The 12,500-nt window shown below is 40.7% G+C and overlaps 2 protein-coding genes across 3 annotated transcripts in view; both read left to right on the top strand.

Annotated features, from left to right (window-relative positions):
* The window catches only part of htatip2 (HIV-1 Tat interactive protein 2), a 21,767-nt gene extending 14,722 nt beyond the window's left edge, over positions 1-7,045 (top strand). Inside the window, exons 6-7 of one of the 2 annotated variants that reach the window (XM_055154907.1) lie at positions 250-467; positions 6,825-7,045. In XM_055154907.1, coding sequence (XP_055010882.1) covers positions 250-463 — 214 coding nt within the window. In that variant the 3' untranslated portion in view covers positions 464-467; positions 6,825-7,045. Of the gene's footprint in view, positions 1-249; positions 468-4,938; positions 5,213-6,824 lie in introns of those variants that run through there. The other variant, XM_055154906.1, reaches the window with a different exon arrangement.
* A 3,297-nt stretch (positions 7,046-10,342) lies between these two features.
* The window catches only part of LOC129409184 (protein arginine N-methyltransferase 3-like), a 6,548-nt gene continuing 4,390 nt past the window's right edge, over positions 10,343-12,500 (top strand). Inside the window, exons 1-2 of the mRNA XM_055154389.1 lie at positions 10,343-10,905; positions 11,676-11,775. Of these exons, the coding sequence (XP_055010364.1) occupies positions 10,875-10,905; positions 11,676-11,775 (131 nt within the window). The 5' untranslated portion in view covers positions 10,343-10,874. The remainder of the gene's footprint in view (positions 10,906-11,675; positions 11,776-12,500) is intronic.

Raw genomic sequence — 12,500 nt, 5'->3', positions numbered from 1 at the left:
CACAGACCCACAGACTCGGGCGACACATAGACCAGGTTGAGTGTGGCATAAACCCATAGCTCTTTGAGATTTACATGTGACCAGGCCAAGTTACGAGTCAGATCTGTTTAGAGGCGCCCACAGTCAGAATAAGAATGCGTGTTCTGTAATGTCATACTGTGGAACATTCTAGGCAAAGTGACAACATCTCCACGGCGACAGATCCTCCTTCAGTAAATCTTTAAACCCCGCCCCCCGCTCTCTCCTCAGCGCTCTGTTGGTCAACCGTCAGGAGAGTCGTCCCATGGAGTACGTGGCGCGTCAGGTTTTACGGGCGCTTTCTCCGGTGCTTCCGTCCATGTCCATCCCCATCCAGGCCGTCGCCGCGGCGATGGTCTCCAACGTACTGCTCACGTCCGAACAAAAGACGGAAATACTGGAAAACAAAGCCATCGCCGCCTACGGAAAACGGAAGGACAAGTGAACAGGTGAGGTGCAGGTGAGAGGGGGAGGAGCCTAATGAACAGGTGAGATGCAGGTGAGAGGGGGAGGAGCCTAATGAACAGGTGAGGTGCAGGTGAGAGGGGGAGGAGCCTAATGAGCAGGTGAGAGGGGGAGGAGCCTAAAGAACAGGTGAGACGCAGGTGAGAGGGGGAGGAGCCTAATGAACAGGTGAGGTGCAGGTGAGAGGGGGAGGAGCCTAATGAACAGGTGAGACGCAGGTGAGAGGGGGAGGAGCCTAATGAACAGGTGAGACGCAGGTGAGAGGGGGAGGAGTCTAATGAACAGGTGAGACGCAGGTGAGAGGGGGAGGAGCCTAAAGAACAGGTGAGACGCAGGTGAGAGGGGGAGGAGCCTAATGAACAGGTGAGACGCAGGTGAGAGGGGGAGGGGCCTAATGAACAGGTGAGACGCAGGTGAGAGGGGGAGGAGCCTAATGAACAGGTGAGACACAGGTGAGAGGGGGAGGAGCCTAATGAGTGTACACAGGCGAGAGGGGGAGGAGCCTAATGAACAGGTGAGACACAGGTGAGAAGGGGGGAGGAGCCAAATGAACAGGTGAGATGCAGGTGAGAGGGGGAGGAGCCTAATGAACAGGTGAGATGCAGGTGAGAGGGGGAGGAGCCTAATGAACAGGTGAGACGCAGGTGAGAGGGGGAGGAGCCTAATGAACAGGTGAGACGCAGGTGAGGGGGAGGAGCCTAATGAACAGGTGAGAGGGGGAGGAGCCTAATGAACAGTTGAGGGGCAGGTGAGAGGGGGAGGAGCCTAATGAACAGGTGAGACGCAGGTGAGACGCAGGTGAGGTAAAAGTGCCAAATGAAGTGAAACTTGAGTAAAATCATGTTATAGTTGTTTTAAATGGTCTGTGTGTAAGAGTTATATATTTTCTTTCATAAACGTGACTCTGTGTCCTCAGATACGACGTAAACAAATCCAACAATTAAATAAATAAAGTGCAACAGAATTTAATTTTGGATTTTCCACAGAATCACGTTTTGTCAAATAATCGACTCAACTAAACGAGAGAGTCATGTGACGCTCATTCTGCTTTCTGATTGGAGAATCGTCCGGAACCAAAACACCAAATTAGAACAGAAATAAACGACGTCATGTCCAGTGTTTCTGTGATGAAGAATTAATGAGCTTCAGAACAATTTCAGTAAAAGTTATCGCAGGTTTCAAAGGACGTCACAGATTTCTATCGGTCGATATTTAAAACAGATAAAATGAATATTGTTCAAACAAACTGCAGATGTTTGTTTCAGTCCAGCGGCTTTGGTTTAGTCAATAATAGAAATGATCAGGTTTAATATTTGGGAATTTACCTTTGCCATATTTCTTGGAAAATACATATACATCTCATGTAAAATGAACTTTTCAGAGTTTCTACCTTCTCAGAGTGATGTGTGGCCTTGGATTTGTCGCCCAAGTGCTTTTTAGATTGATTCTGTGTTGTTTTTTTAATAAATTGCAGCGTATTTGTGCCTCCCTCCCACGTGTCAACGAACTAAAGCTGCTACGACGACACCGTGGCAGATTCACCTGTGACGCGTTTGACGGAGCAGAAAACACTTCACACAGTTATTTTGTATGAGATGGACCTTTAAAGGAAAATCTGTCTCTTGCCTCCGTCTGAGAGTTTGACATCACCACATTCTAGAACCTGAAAACCCCCGATATCAGAATCAGAATTTAGTTTACGTTCAGATGCACCTGAAGTTTCCCAAATCCGATTTTTTGTCTCTATGTTCCTGTATCTGATCTTTTCATGTCTGAACCACACAGATGTGATGTTTTCACATGTGACCAGGACACTTGGATCTGTGCTCCTGAAACTGATCCATATCTGATCTTTAACAGGTGACTTGAGTGTGAACAGTCAGGTCACATTCATCCACCTACACGTCATCAACAAGACACAAACGTCACTATTCTGCACTGAAGTAGAGAAAACTGTTCATGATCCATGTGACTGAAGTGAAGCACATCTCCACTCACCACAAAACACCACCACCAAAAACCTGCTCCTTCTCCTTCTCAATCTCCTCCTTAAAACAAGTCAGTTGTTCATGTTGTGGCTCCGGTACGAGAGGAACTTTAAAATCTCCAGGTGCTCGATGCTGCGTCCATGTTTGTTCAACTTGTGTAAACACAGAGACGCTCGCTGCGGTTGACGTCGTCGTGTCTCCAGTGTCACATGTGGGACACTTTTGGACCGTTTAATGTTCACACTGGAGTCACACACAAGTCACATTTAACTGGAAATGTGAACGAGCTCGAAAAAACATCAGATTTCACAAAACAAATCTGAATTGAGCTTTAAACCTGCAGACTGAACGGAGACTAAATTTGTCATTTCAGTATAAAAAAAATGCACAGAAACGAAACCCTGCACTCAGGTCCAGGTCAACAGCAGCACAGATAAGAATAAGAATAAATAGTTCAAATATTGTATGTCAAATACAGTTTTTAAAAAACAGCCCTCACCCGCCCCGGTTTTCTAAAGCGTGTTCCAAGTCAGTGCTGTTTTGTAAGGAGCATTAGTGTCTAGGGCTGGTATCATGAAGGAGCTGCCGATACGATACACACCTCGATACACAGGCTACGATACGATACACACCTCGATACACAAGCCACGATACGATACGATACACACCTCGATACACAAGCCACGATACGATACACACCTCGATACACACAAGCCACGATACGATACACGATACACACCTCGATACACACAGGCACACGATACGATACACACCTCGATACACAGGCCACGATACGATACACACCTCGATACACAGGCCACGATACGATACACACCTCGATACACAGGCTACGATACGATACACACCTCGATACACAGGCCATGATATCGATACTGTATCATCACATTAAACGATACGATATATCGATATTCCGATATTTTTGCACAGCCCTAGTGTCTGGGCTACAGGACAGAACTGCTTCGTCTCACGGCATCAGGATGTGATTGGATCTGAACATCGCCTCAGTTCCTCCGACTCTTGCGTCTTTTGTACCGACTTCCTGTTCATTTTAGACTTGATTTTAAGATTTTAGGTTTGTTTTTAAAGCTTTGAATGGACCGACCCTGGAGACTCTCCTGGACACACGACATTTACAGAGTTGGGAAGGTTACTTTTAAAATGTAATCCCCTACAGATTACAGATTACACACCCCTAAATGTTGTTTGTAACATAATCCGTTAAATTACTTAAAGTGAGTAAAGTAATCTGAGTACTTTGGATTACTTGATGTTGTCGTGTTTTTTAAAACGACATGAAGCAAACTCATCCTGAAAGAGAAAAGATTTTTATATGAGACACTGATGCTTCAATTATGTTCAACTGCTGTTAGTGTCATAATGTTTAGTCCTGGTTTAGTCCTGGTTTAGTCCTGGTTTAGTCCTGGTTTAGTCCTGGTTTAGTCCTGGTTTAGTCCTGGTTTAGTCCTGGTTTAGTCCTGGTTTAGTCCTGGTTTAGACCTGGTTTAGTCCTGGTTTAGTCCTGGGTTTCCTGGTTTAGTCCTAGTTTAGACCTGGTTTAGTCCTGGTTTTAGTCTTGGTTTACCTGGTTTAGTCCTGGTTTTAGTCTTGGTTTAGTCCTGGTTTAGTCCTGGTTTTAGTCTTGGTTTAGTCCTGGTTTAGTCCTGGTTTAGTCCTGGTTTTAGTCTTGGTTTAGTTGGTTTAGTCCTGGTTTAGTCCTGTTTAGTTTTTAGTCTTGGTTTAGTCCTGGTTTAGACCTGGTTTAGTCCTTGGTTTAGTCCTGGTTTTAGTCTTGGTTTAGTCCTGGTTTAGACCTGGTTTTAGTCTTGGTTTAGTCCTGGTTTAGTCCTGGTTTTAGTCTTGGTTTAGTCTTGGTTTAGTCTTGGTTTAGACCTGGTTTAGTCTTGGTTTAGTCCTGGTTTTAGTCTTGGTTTAGTCCTGGTTTTAGTCTTGGTTTAGACCTGGTTTTAGTCCTGGTTTAGTTCTCTGTGTAATCCATTTATTTCAACAAAGTAACTGTAATCCAATTCCCACTCACTGAAACAGTAACTGTAACTGAATACAGTTACTCATCATTTGTACTCTGATTACTCCAGTACTTGTAATCTGTTACTCCCGACACTGGAGATTTGAAACTGTCTGTATGTGTTATTATTTGTGCTGTTGATCTGGGTTTAGTTTCTGTGAATTTTTATTCTGAAATGACAAATAAATTCAGATTCTGAGATTTACATTCCCACATATCACATGATCACTTCGACCAATCAGAGCGGAGCCGGAGCGAATGATTCAAACATGTTTTTTAAGACGACTGGAGGATTTTGAGTAGAGAAAAAGTTTATGATCTAAAAACAGGGGAAAAATCAACACAAAATCCAACATTTTTGAAAGCAGTTTGTGTTAGTTTGTGCTTCATGAGAAAAATCTAATCTTCTCTTTTCCGCTGCAGCTCCAGAGTCACGACGACAACTGGAGACAAACAACAACAGCTCCATGATTGTCTCTCACCAACTTCATTTAACTTAACGTCTGTACCAGCAGTGCCTCTAGTGGATCCTGTGTGTTTGTGCGTCTGTGTTTGTGGATTTCTTAAAAAAATGTCTCTAAAAAACGTCATGGAGGAAATCAGTGAATTAGTGAAACTGTTAGAGATGAAACAATAACTGAAATATCATGATGTCGTATTGTGAAAAGTCTAATAATAAAATCATGAACTGTCACAAGTTTCTTTGTTTAAATTCAGGTTTTACAGAAGTAACAGTTTATAAACATCAGAACTACATTTCCCATGATTCATTTCAGCGCAGAAAACATGAAGAAACATGTTTTTACTTGAATTCTTCAGATTATGACGGAAATAATTCACAACAAAATCTTGTCAAGGGATTTTAAAAGTAAAAAAGTGTCTCATTGTTAGGTTTATCTAAACATTATAAACAAGAAGAAAGACAAGAGATTAATTCAGTTTTACTCATGAGGAGAACGGGCAGTGGGCATCAAAACCAACAGTCTCCACACGTTCTGATGACTCAAGGCTGTTCTCCTCTTTTTATTTCATTAGGAGGCCCTAGTTACAGAATGATAATTCTCAAGGGGAAACAGCAAAGACATAATAAGAAACTGGTGCAGCTAAGCATAGTACAAACACATAAAACATGATTAACAATCAGGAGGCGCCTTAGGTCAGACACCATCATAACTCTTCATGTGTGACAGTGGGAGTTGGCTTCATGTGAGGAATCATCTGGAGGTTCACTAGAGCGACAGGACACTGCACACAGTTGTCAAACACACAGAGGTTATTTATATTCATACAAGTGATTGGTACATTATAAATCAAAGAATTGTAGTACATAAATGGTTAACTCATAGGCCTAGAATATCACACAAGTATTTAGCAAATATGGGATAATAAAATTATTCTGACACTCATCTACATTTATATCAACATTTGGAAAATAAATCACAATAAATATCGAACTGTGAGATGCACATCAAGATGATATCGAACAGAGAGATTTGGATATCGGTACATCTCTAGTAATTGTTGATCCACAAATTTTACAAACAGAATTTTTCAGTTTTACAGTTTTAGTTTTTTTTGCAAATATGAAAGATATTTACAAATCCACATCTATTTGTAAAAAACAAAATACTCTGAGGTCCGAGGTAGAGACGAGCATTCGATGAAATTTTCTTAATCGATTGTTGGGAGAATTAACGATTGATTATCGATTAATCATGAACATTTTTATATTAAAATGATCATCATTATTATTACTATCTGCACTAATCTGCATCAATAAATTCAACTTTACGACATATAAACATAACGACTCTAGATCCACATCAGCTGTTTGACATTATAATGTGTTTAATTCAGTTTTGTTCAAATCTCACAGAAACAAAACTTAAAACCACATCACTAATTTACATAAACTAAGTGAAGATAAAACTCCAGCTCTTGTGTCGCTGATGTGGTTCAACTTGTGTTGGATTAAAAGACATGACTCAGGTGAATACAGGTCAGTGTGACCAGATTTGTGTTTGTCAAAACCAGGACAGCGTACGGGGGGAGGGGGGCGGGGCCTCGTCATCCACATTGAGCGACTCTCACCTGGAAAAACTTTTTCCCACTGGACACAGAAACATATGTGCTGCTTTATCCACTGTGCACATGGACTCACACTTGTCCCAACGCAACGGAAAGTGTGGAATTTCTTCTACAAATCCTGGTTAAATCCACATTTGTGCTTCGGTCAAGTTTGTGAGATTTAAAAAAATAAACTCTTAAATAAATATAGTTCATTTAACCAGAGACTTTTCTTTTCTCAGATGGACAGAAAAGACGACGCTCGACCTGATGATCTGCTCGTGCCTCAGACGCTCAAGACTTTCTGTTGGTTTATGGTGTTGAATTATTTAAAAAATCAATATTTCTGTGGTTTGATTTCTGTGTTTGTTTGTGTGTTTGTCAAAGGGAAATTTGGGGGAAACAGGGATTAAGTTTGTTTTAAATGAATGTTTCATGTTGTTGTAAAAGTTTTAAATGATCACGTTGTTTGTTGGTTATTTAAGTGCACAAACTCTGGCAAAATAAATGTTCAAATCAGAAAGAAAACAATAATTAAAAATCTATTAAGCGATTCGCATTTAGATTTCGACTTTGGGCGTAAACAAACTTTATTGATCCACAAGGGAAATGATTTAGACACATCACAACAAAATATATATAAAAGAATAATAAACGTGTAAATAAGGAGCAAAAGACTTTTATCAGTAAGACATACATGATATAAATGTATGTGCAGTAAGTAAAACACAAATCTCGTAAAATAAATACAGAAATAAAATAAATCCGAGTTTTTTTTTGGTTTTTTTAAAGAGTTGAATCTGGAGTATCTTGAATTTTTTAAATATATATAAATAATGTAATATTTTGATCATCTCTTCCTCTGTTTAAGTTTACGCTCCAATATAAATGTATTTATTATTCTAATTTATAGAATATTTCGTTTGTTTCGTGGTCAAAGTCGTGTTGTGTTTAATGAGCGGGTGGCGCCCTCTAGCGGCATCAGCGGACGGTAACAGAAGGCCCCGCCCTCCTCGCCTCTGATTGGCTATTTCATGTGGACACGAAAACGTCATCACGTCCAGCGCAGTTACAGGTAAACATCTGCGCGTGCGTGAAAATCGGGCGAAAGATTTAAGCAAAGTTTTGAATCGTTCAGTGAAATAAAGTGTTGGGAAGTTGACTTTTAAAATGTAATCCCCTACAGATTACAGATTACACACACCAAAATGTAGTTTGTAACAGAATCCATTAAATTACTTAAAGTGAGTAATGTAATCTGATTACTTTGGATTACTTGATTTGCTGTAGAGAAACAAAGACGAGGAAATCTTCACATCAGAAGTTTTATCTGATAAAAGAAAATAAAAAGTCCAAACTTTACTGAACCAAATTAAAAATATTATTGATAGAAAACGAAGAAACACGTCCACACAGCAGGATTTAGTCCTGGTTTAGTCCTGGTTTAGTCCTGGTTTAGTCCTGGTTTAGTCCTGGTTTAGACCTGGTTTAGTCCTGGTTTAGTCCTGGTTTAGACCTGGTTTAGTCCTGGTTTAGACCTGGTTTAGTCCTGGTTTAGTTCTCTGTTTAATCCATTTATTTCAACAAAGTAACTGTAATCCAATTCCCACTCACTGAAACAGTAACTGTAACTGAATACAGTTACTCATCATTTGTACTCTGATTACTCTGGTACATGTAATCTGTTACTCCCGACACTGAATAAGTCACGGTTTTTTCGTTAATGCTGTGAGTTTAATGATGTTTTTGTTTTTATGGTCAACTTCAACAATCAATCAATCAAACTTTATTTATAAAGCACTTTTCATACAAAAATGTAACACAAAGTGTTTTACACAGATTAAAAACAATCCCACATTTCCACCCACCACCACCACCAGGAACCACCACAGAGAGACGAACCACCACAGAGAGACGTCCACCAGGAACCACCACAGAGAACCACCACCAGGAACCACCACAGAGAGACGTCCACCAGAGAACCACCACAGGAACCACCACAGAGAGACGTCCACCAGGAACCACCACAGAGAGAGGAACCACCACAGAGAGACGTCCACCTGAACCACCACAGGACCACCACCAGGAACCACCACAGAGAGACGTCACCACCTCCACCAGGAACCACCACAGAGAGACGACCACCACCACCAGGAACCACCACAGAGAGACGTCCACCTCCACCAGGAACCACCACAGAGAGACGTCCACCACCAGGAACCACCACAGAGAGACGTCCACCACCACCAGGAACCACCCAGGAGAGAGACGTCCACCAGAGAGACAGGAACCACCACAGAGAGACGTCCACCACCACAGAGAGACGTCCACCACCACCAGGAACCACCACAGAGAGACGTCCACCACCACCAGGAACCACCACAGAGAGACGTCCACCACCACCACCAGGAACCACCACAGAGAGACGTCCACCACCACCAGGAACCACCACAGAGAGACGTCCACCTCCACCAGGAACCACCAACAAAACATGTTATGATCATCTAAAAAATAATTTAGTTGAATAAAAACAAGTTTTTCTAAAATTTTGCTTAAAAATGGTAGGTTAGACACTGGTCGGTAGTTGTTAAAATCATTAAAATCTAAATTGCTCTTCTTCAGCAGGGGCCTCACCACTGCAGTTTTGAAGGCAGAGGGAAAGACCCCCGTCTGAAGAGAGCAATTCATCATGGTTAAAAGCTCATCCCTAAAAGATCCATAAAATGACTTAAAAAATGGGGTAGGAATCGGATCTAAAAGACACGTGGAGGAAATCACTGAGGAGAAAACTTTGTCCAACATCTCAGCATTAACCAGGACAAAAGTGTCCAGTGTTTCCTCTGGTCCAGACAAACACTCAGATGAACTAAAAACAGAGCTTTGACAAGATCAAATATCACATCTGATAGTGTTTATCTTACCCATGAAGTGGTCTGCAAACTGCTCACAGAGAGTCAGTGGGCGTTAAGTAAAACGTGCTAAAATCAGGGTTTAAAATGTTGTCGATGGTTGAAAAAAGAACTTTTGGATTATTTTTGTTATTGGTTATTAATGTAGAAAAGTAATGTCACTGTCTGATATTCACGTTATTCAGAGAGCGAATGTTCCCCGAGCTAAAACAACAAAAACACCTGGAGAAAAACTTTAAAACATGTGAAAAGAAACTCGAATAAAACATGTTTTAATAAATCCACATGTGAAACATGTTTAAAACAAACATGTTTGTAGAGGCGCAGGTCGGTTGAGCTAAATATCGACAAAGTTTAAATTCATCAGCAAAATAAATAAATAACTCTATAAAATAAATAACTCTAGAAATAACCTTTATGTACCTGCACAGAATATAGAAAACAGTTGCTGTGAATAGATTTGTAGTGAACATTCATCATGTGTCATTTATTCTCCTCGAGCAAAACTCAGAAAAACACGGTCAAATCAAATATAGTGAAAATAAACTTCAGCAGATCGTGGCCAAACAAACATAAAATACGTCCAGTCCAACACACAACTGTCAGATGAGCAATAAAACAGCTACACATGAATGAATGAATCATTTTGTCCCCACAATTTCACAACCACATGACCTCGTCCCGAGTTCTCCACAAGCAAACTTTATTTATAAAGCACTTTTCATACAAAACCAACCAACCACCAACGAGGAGGAGTTTAGTAAGTGCAGGTGCGGCGGACACCAGGAGATGGCGCTGGTTCACAGTTTAGCAGGATTTAACAGCGCTCATATGAACTGTGTCACACGTGCTCGTCATCTACGACACTTTCTCTTTTCTCCGCCGCGTTTAAAGCTCAAAGTTGATCTCATCTCTGCAGCTCGTGGATCATAAAATCTTCCATCTTTTCGGCGGTACTGAGTAATAAGATAAGTAATAATAAAACTGACCTTAAAGCAACAAGACAAACAAACTTAATAAAACAAACTAAATACAGCACCACCTTCAAAATAAAACACACAAATATTTTACAGCCATTAAGACATGAACTCATAAAAAAAAAAAAATAAATAAATAAAATAAAAAAAAAAAGATCAGTCGTCTCCCCTGACTTTAATTACTTAATTTGTTTACATTTTGTATAATATAATTTCTTGTTTTTAAGTTCTTTCTTCTTCTTCTTCTTTGTTTATTATGTAATGATATTTTGTCTCGATTAATATTATGATTGTTCCGTCTGTTAAAAACAAAATAATAATAATTTATTAAAAAAAAAACAAAAAACCAAACAATAAACGTAACAGTCACGTGACCCGGAAGTCCCAGCGCTGCCAAGGCAACAAGATGGCGGAGCCCGCGGATCCACGTGAATTTGGTAAATAAAACAAAAAACTCACGAAATACGAACTTTTCTACAAAATAACAACGGTTTAAGTGAACAAACGTTTGATTAGTCATATTTTAGGCGTTTATATGAATGTTTATCTCTCTTCTGTGTAAATAAGATCAGATTTGACCGGTGTTTTGGGATTGAAACAAAAACGGGATTTTATTTACACTTTTGTGAAATTATTAAATCTGCTTCATTTGTTTTTTTTAAATGTTTGTGCAGAAAAGCAAATATCTCTGCGTTTGGTTGTTCTAAATAGACCTGGTTTGGTCCTGTTTTAGACCTGTTTTAGACCTGTTTTAGTCCTGGTCCAGTCCTGGTCCAGTCCTGGTCTAGTCCTGGTCTAGTCCTGGTCTAGTCCTGGTCTAGTCCTGGTTCAGTCCTGGTTCAGTCCTGGTCTAGTCCTGGTTTAGACCTGTTTTAGACCTGTTTTAGTCCTGGTTCAGTCCTGGTTCAGTCCTGGTCTAGTACTGGTCTAGTCCTGGTTCAGTCCTGGTTCAGTCCTGGTTCAGTCCTGGTCTAGTCCTGGTTTAGACCTGGTTTAGACCTGGTTTAGTCCTGGTCTAGTCCTGGTCTAGTCCTGGTCTAGTCCTGGTCTAGTCCTGGTCTAGTCCTGGTCTAGTCCTGGTCTAGTCCTGGTCTAGTCCTGGTCTAGTCCTGGTCTAGTCCTGGTTCAGTCCTGGTCTAGTCAGTCCTGGTCTAGTCCTGGTCTAGTCCTGGTCTAGTCCTGGTTCAGTTCTGTGTGTTTGGTTCAGAGGAGGTTCCTGGTCTGTCTGATGATGAAGAGGAGGATGAGGAGGACCAGTGGATGGAGGAAGAGGAGGATCAGTCTGTTCTGTGTCTCTTCTGTGATCGGTGAGAAACTCAAACCCAAAACTTTCAAAATGATTAAAATAAAACAAACACAACAATCATTAAACCCAGAATCACGGGAGCTGAATTTTCTCTTCAGTTTCACTTAAACGTTTCTGACAGTTTCACGTGTTTATGATTCTTCTCTGTTTGGCGACTCTCCCTGTCGTTTATATTTATCACAGTTTTACTTCAGCTCGGTGTAAAACACAGACGTGTTTTTCCTCTGCTGATGTCGTCAGAGGAAACGTCCAGAGACAAACTTCACCAACAGTTTAAACCAGTGGTGTTCAAACTTTTTCATCATGTGAGCAACTTACAAAATGACCAAGTCATAAAGATCGACCTGATACAAAACCAAACAAACTGCACTGAAACACTCTGTGCCCCTTTTCTGGAGCCTCCCCCACAGTTTGAGAACCTCTTCTTTAAGAGAACTTCCTCTGACACTTTACACAAAACTGTGAAAAAAGTGAAGGAAGATTTTTAAACCTGTTTTTTAAAGTTCCAAACTGGAGTTTCATTCTTTTGTGGTTTTGCAGTGATATTTCACCAGCCTCTGCACGTTTACCAAACCAAACACACATCGTGACAAACACAGATGCATTTGTCACTTTTGTTAGACAAACTTCAGCCAAATGTGGCAGTAGGTCTGTTCTGTAGATCCGCTCTATGCTGTAGACCTGCTTTGTGCCAACCCTGGAACACAAATTTAGACTGGTTTTTGC

The sequence above is a fragment of the Boleophthalmus pectinirostris genome, unplaced genomic scaffold (assembly GCF_026225935.1).
Source record: "Boleophthalmus pectinirostris isolate CB_2022bp ecotype Guang Dong unplaced genomic scaffold, ASM2622593v1 HiC_scaffold_19, whole genome shotgun sequence".
NCBI lineage: Eukaryota > Metazoa > Chordata > Actinopteri > Gobiiformes > Gobiidae > Boleophthalmus > Boleophthalmus pectinirostris.
This window is presented reverse-complemented; position numbering and strand designations above follow the sequence as displayed.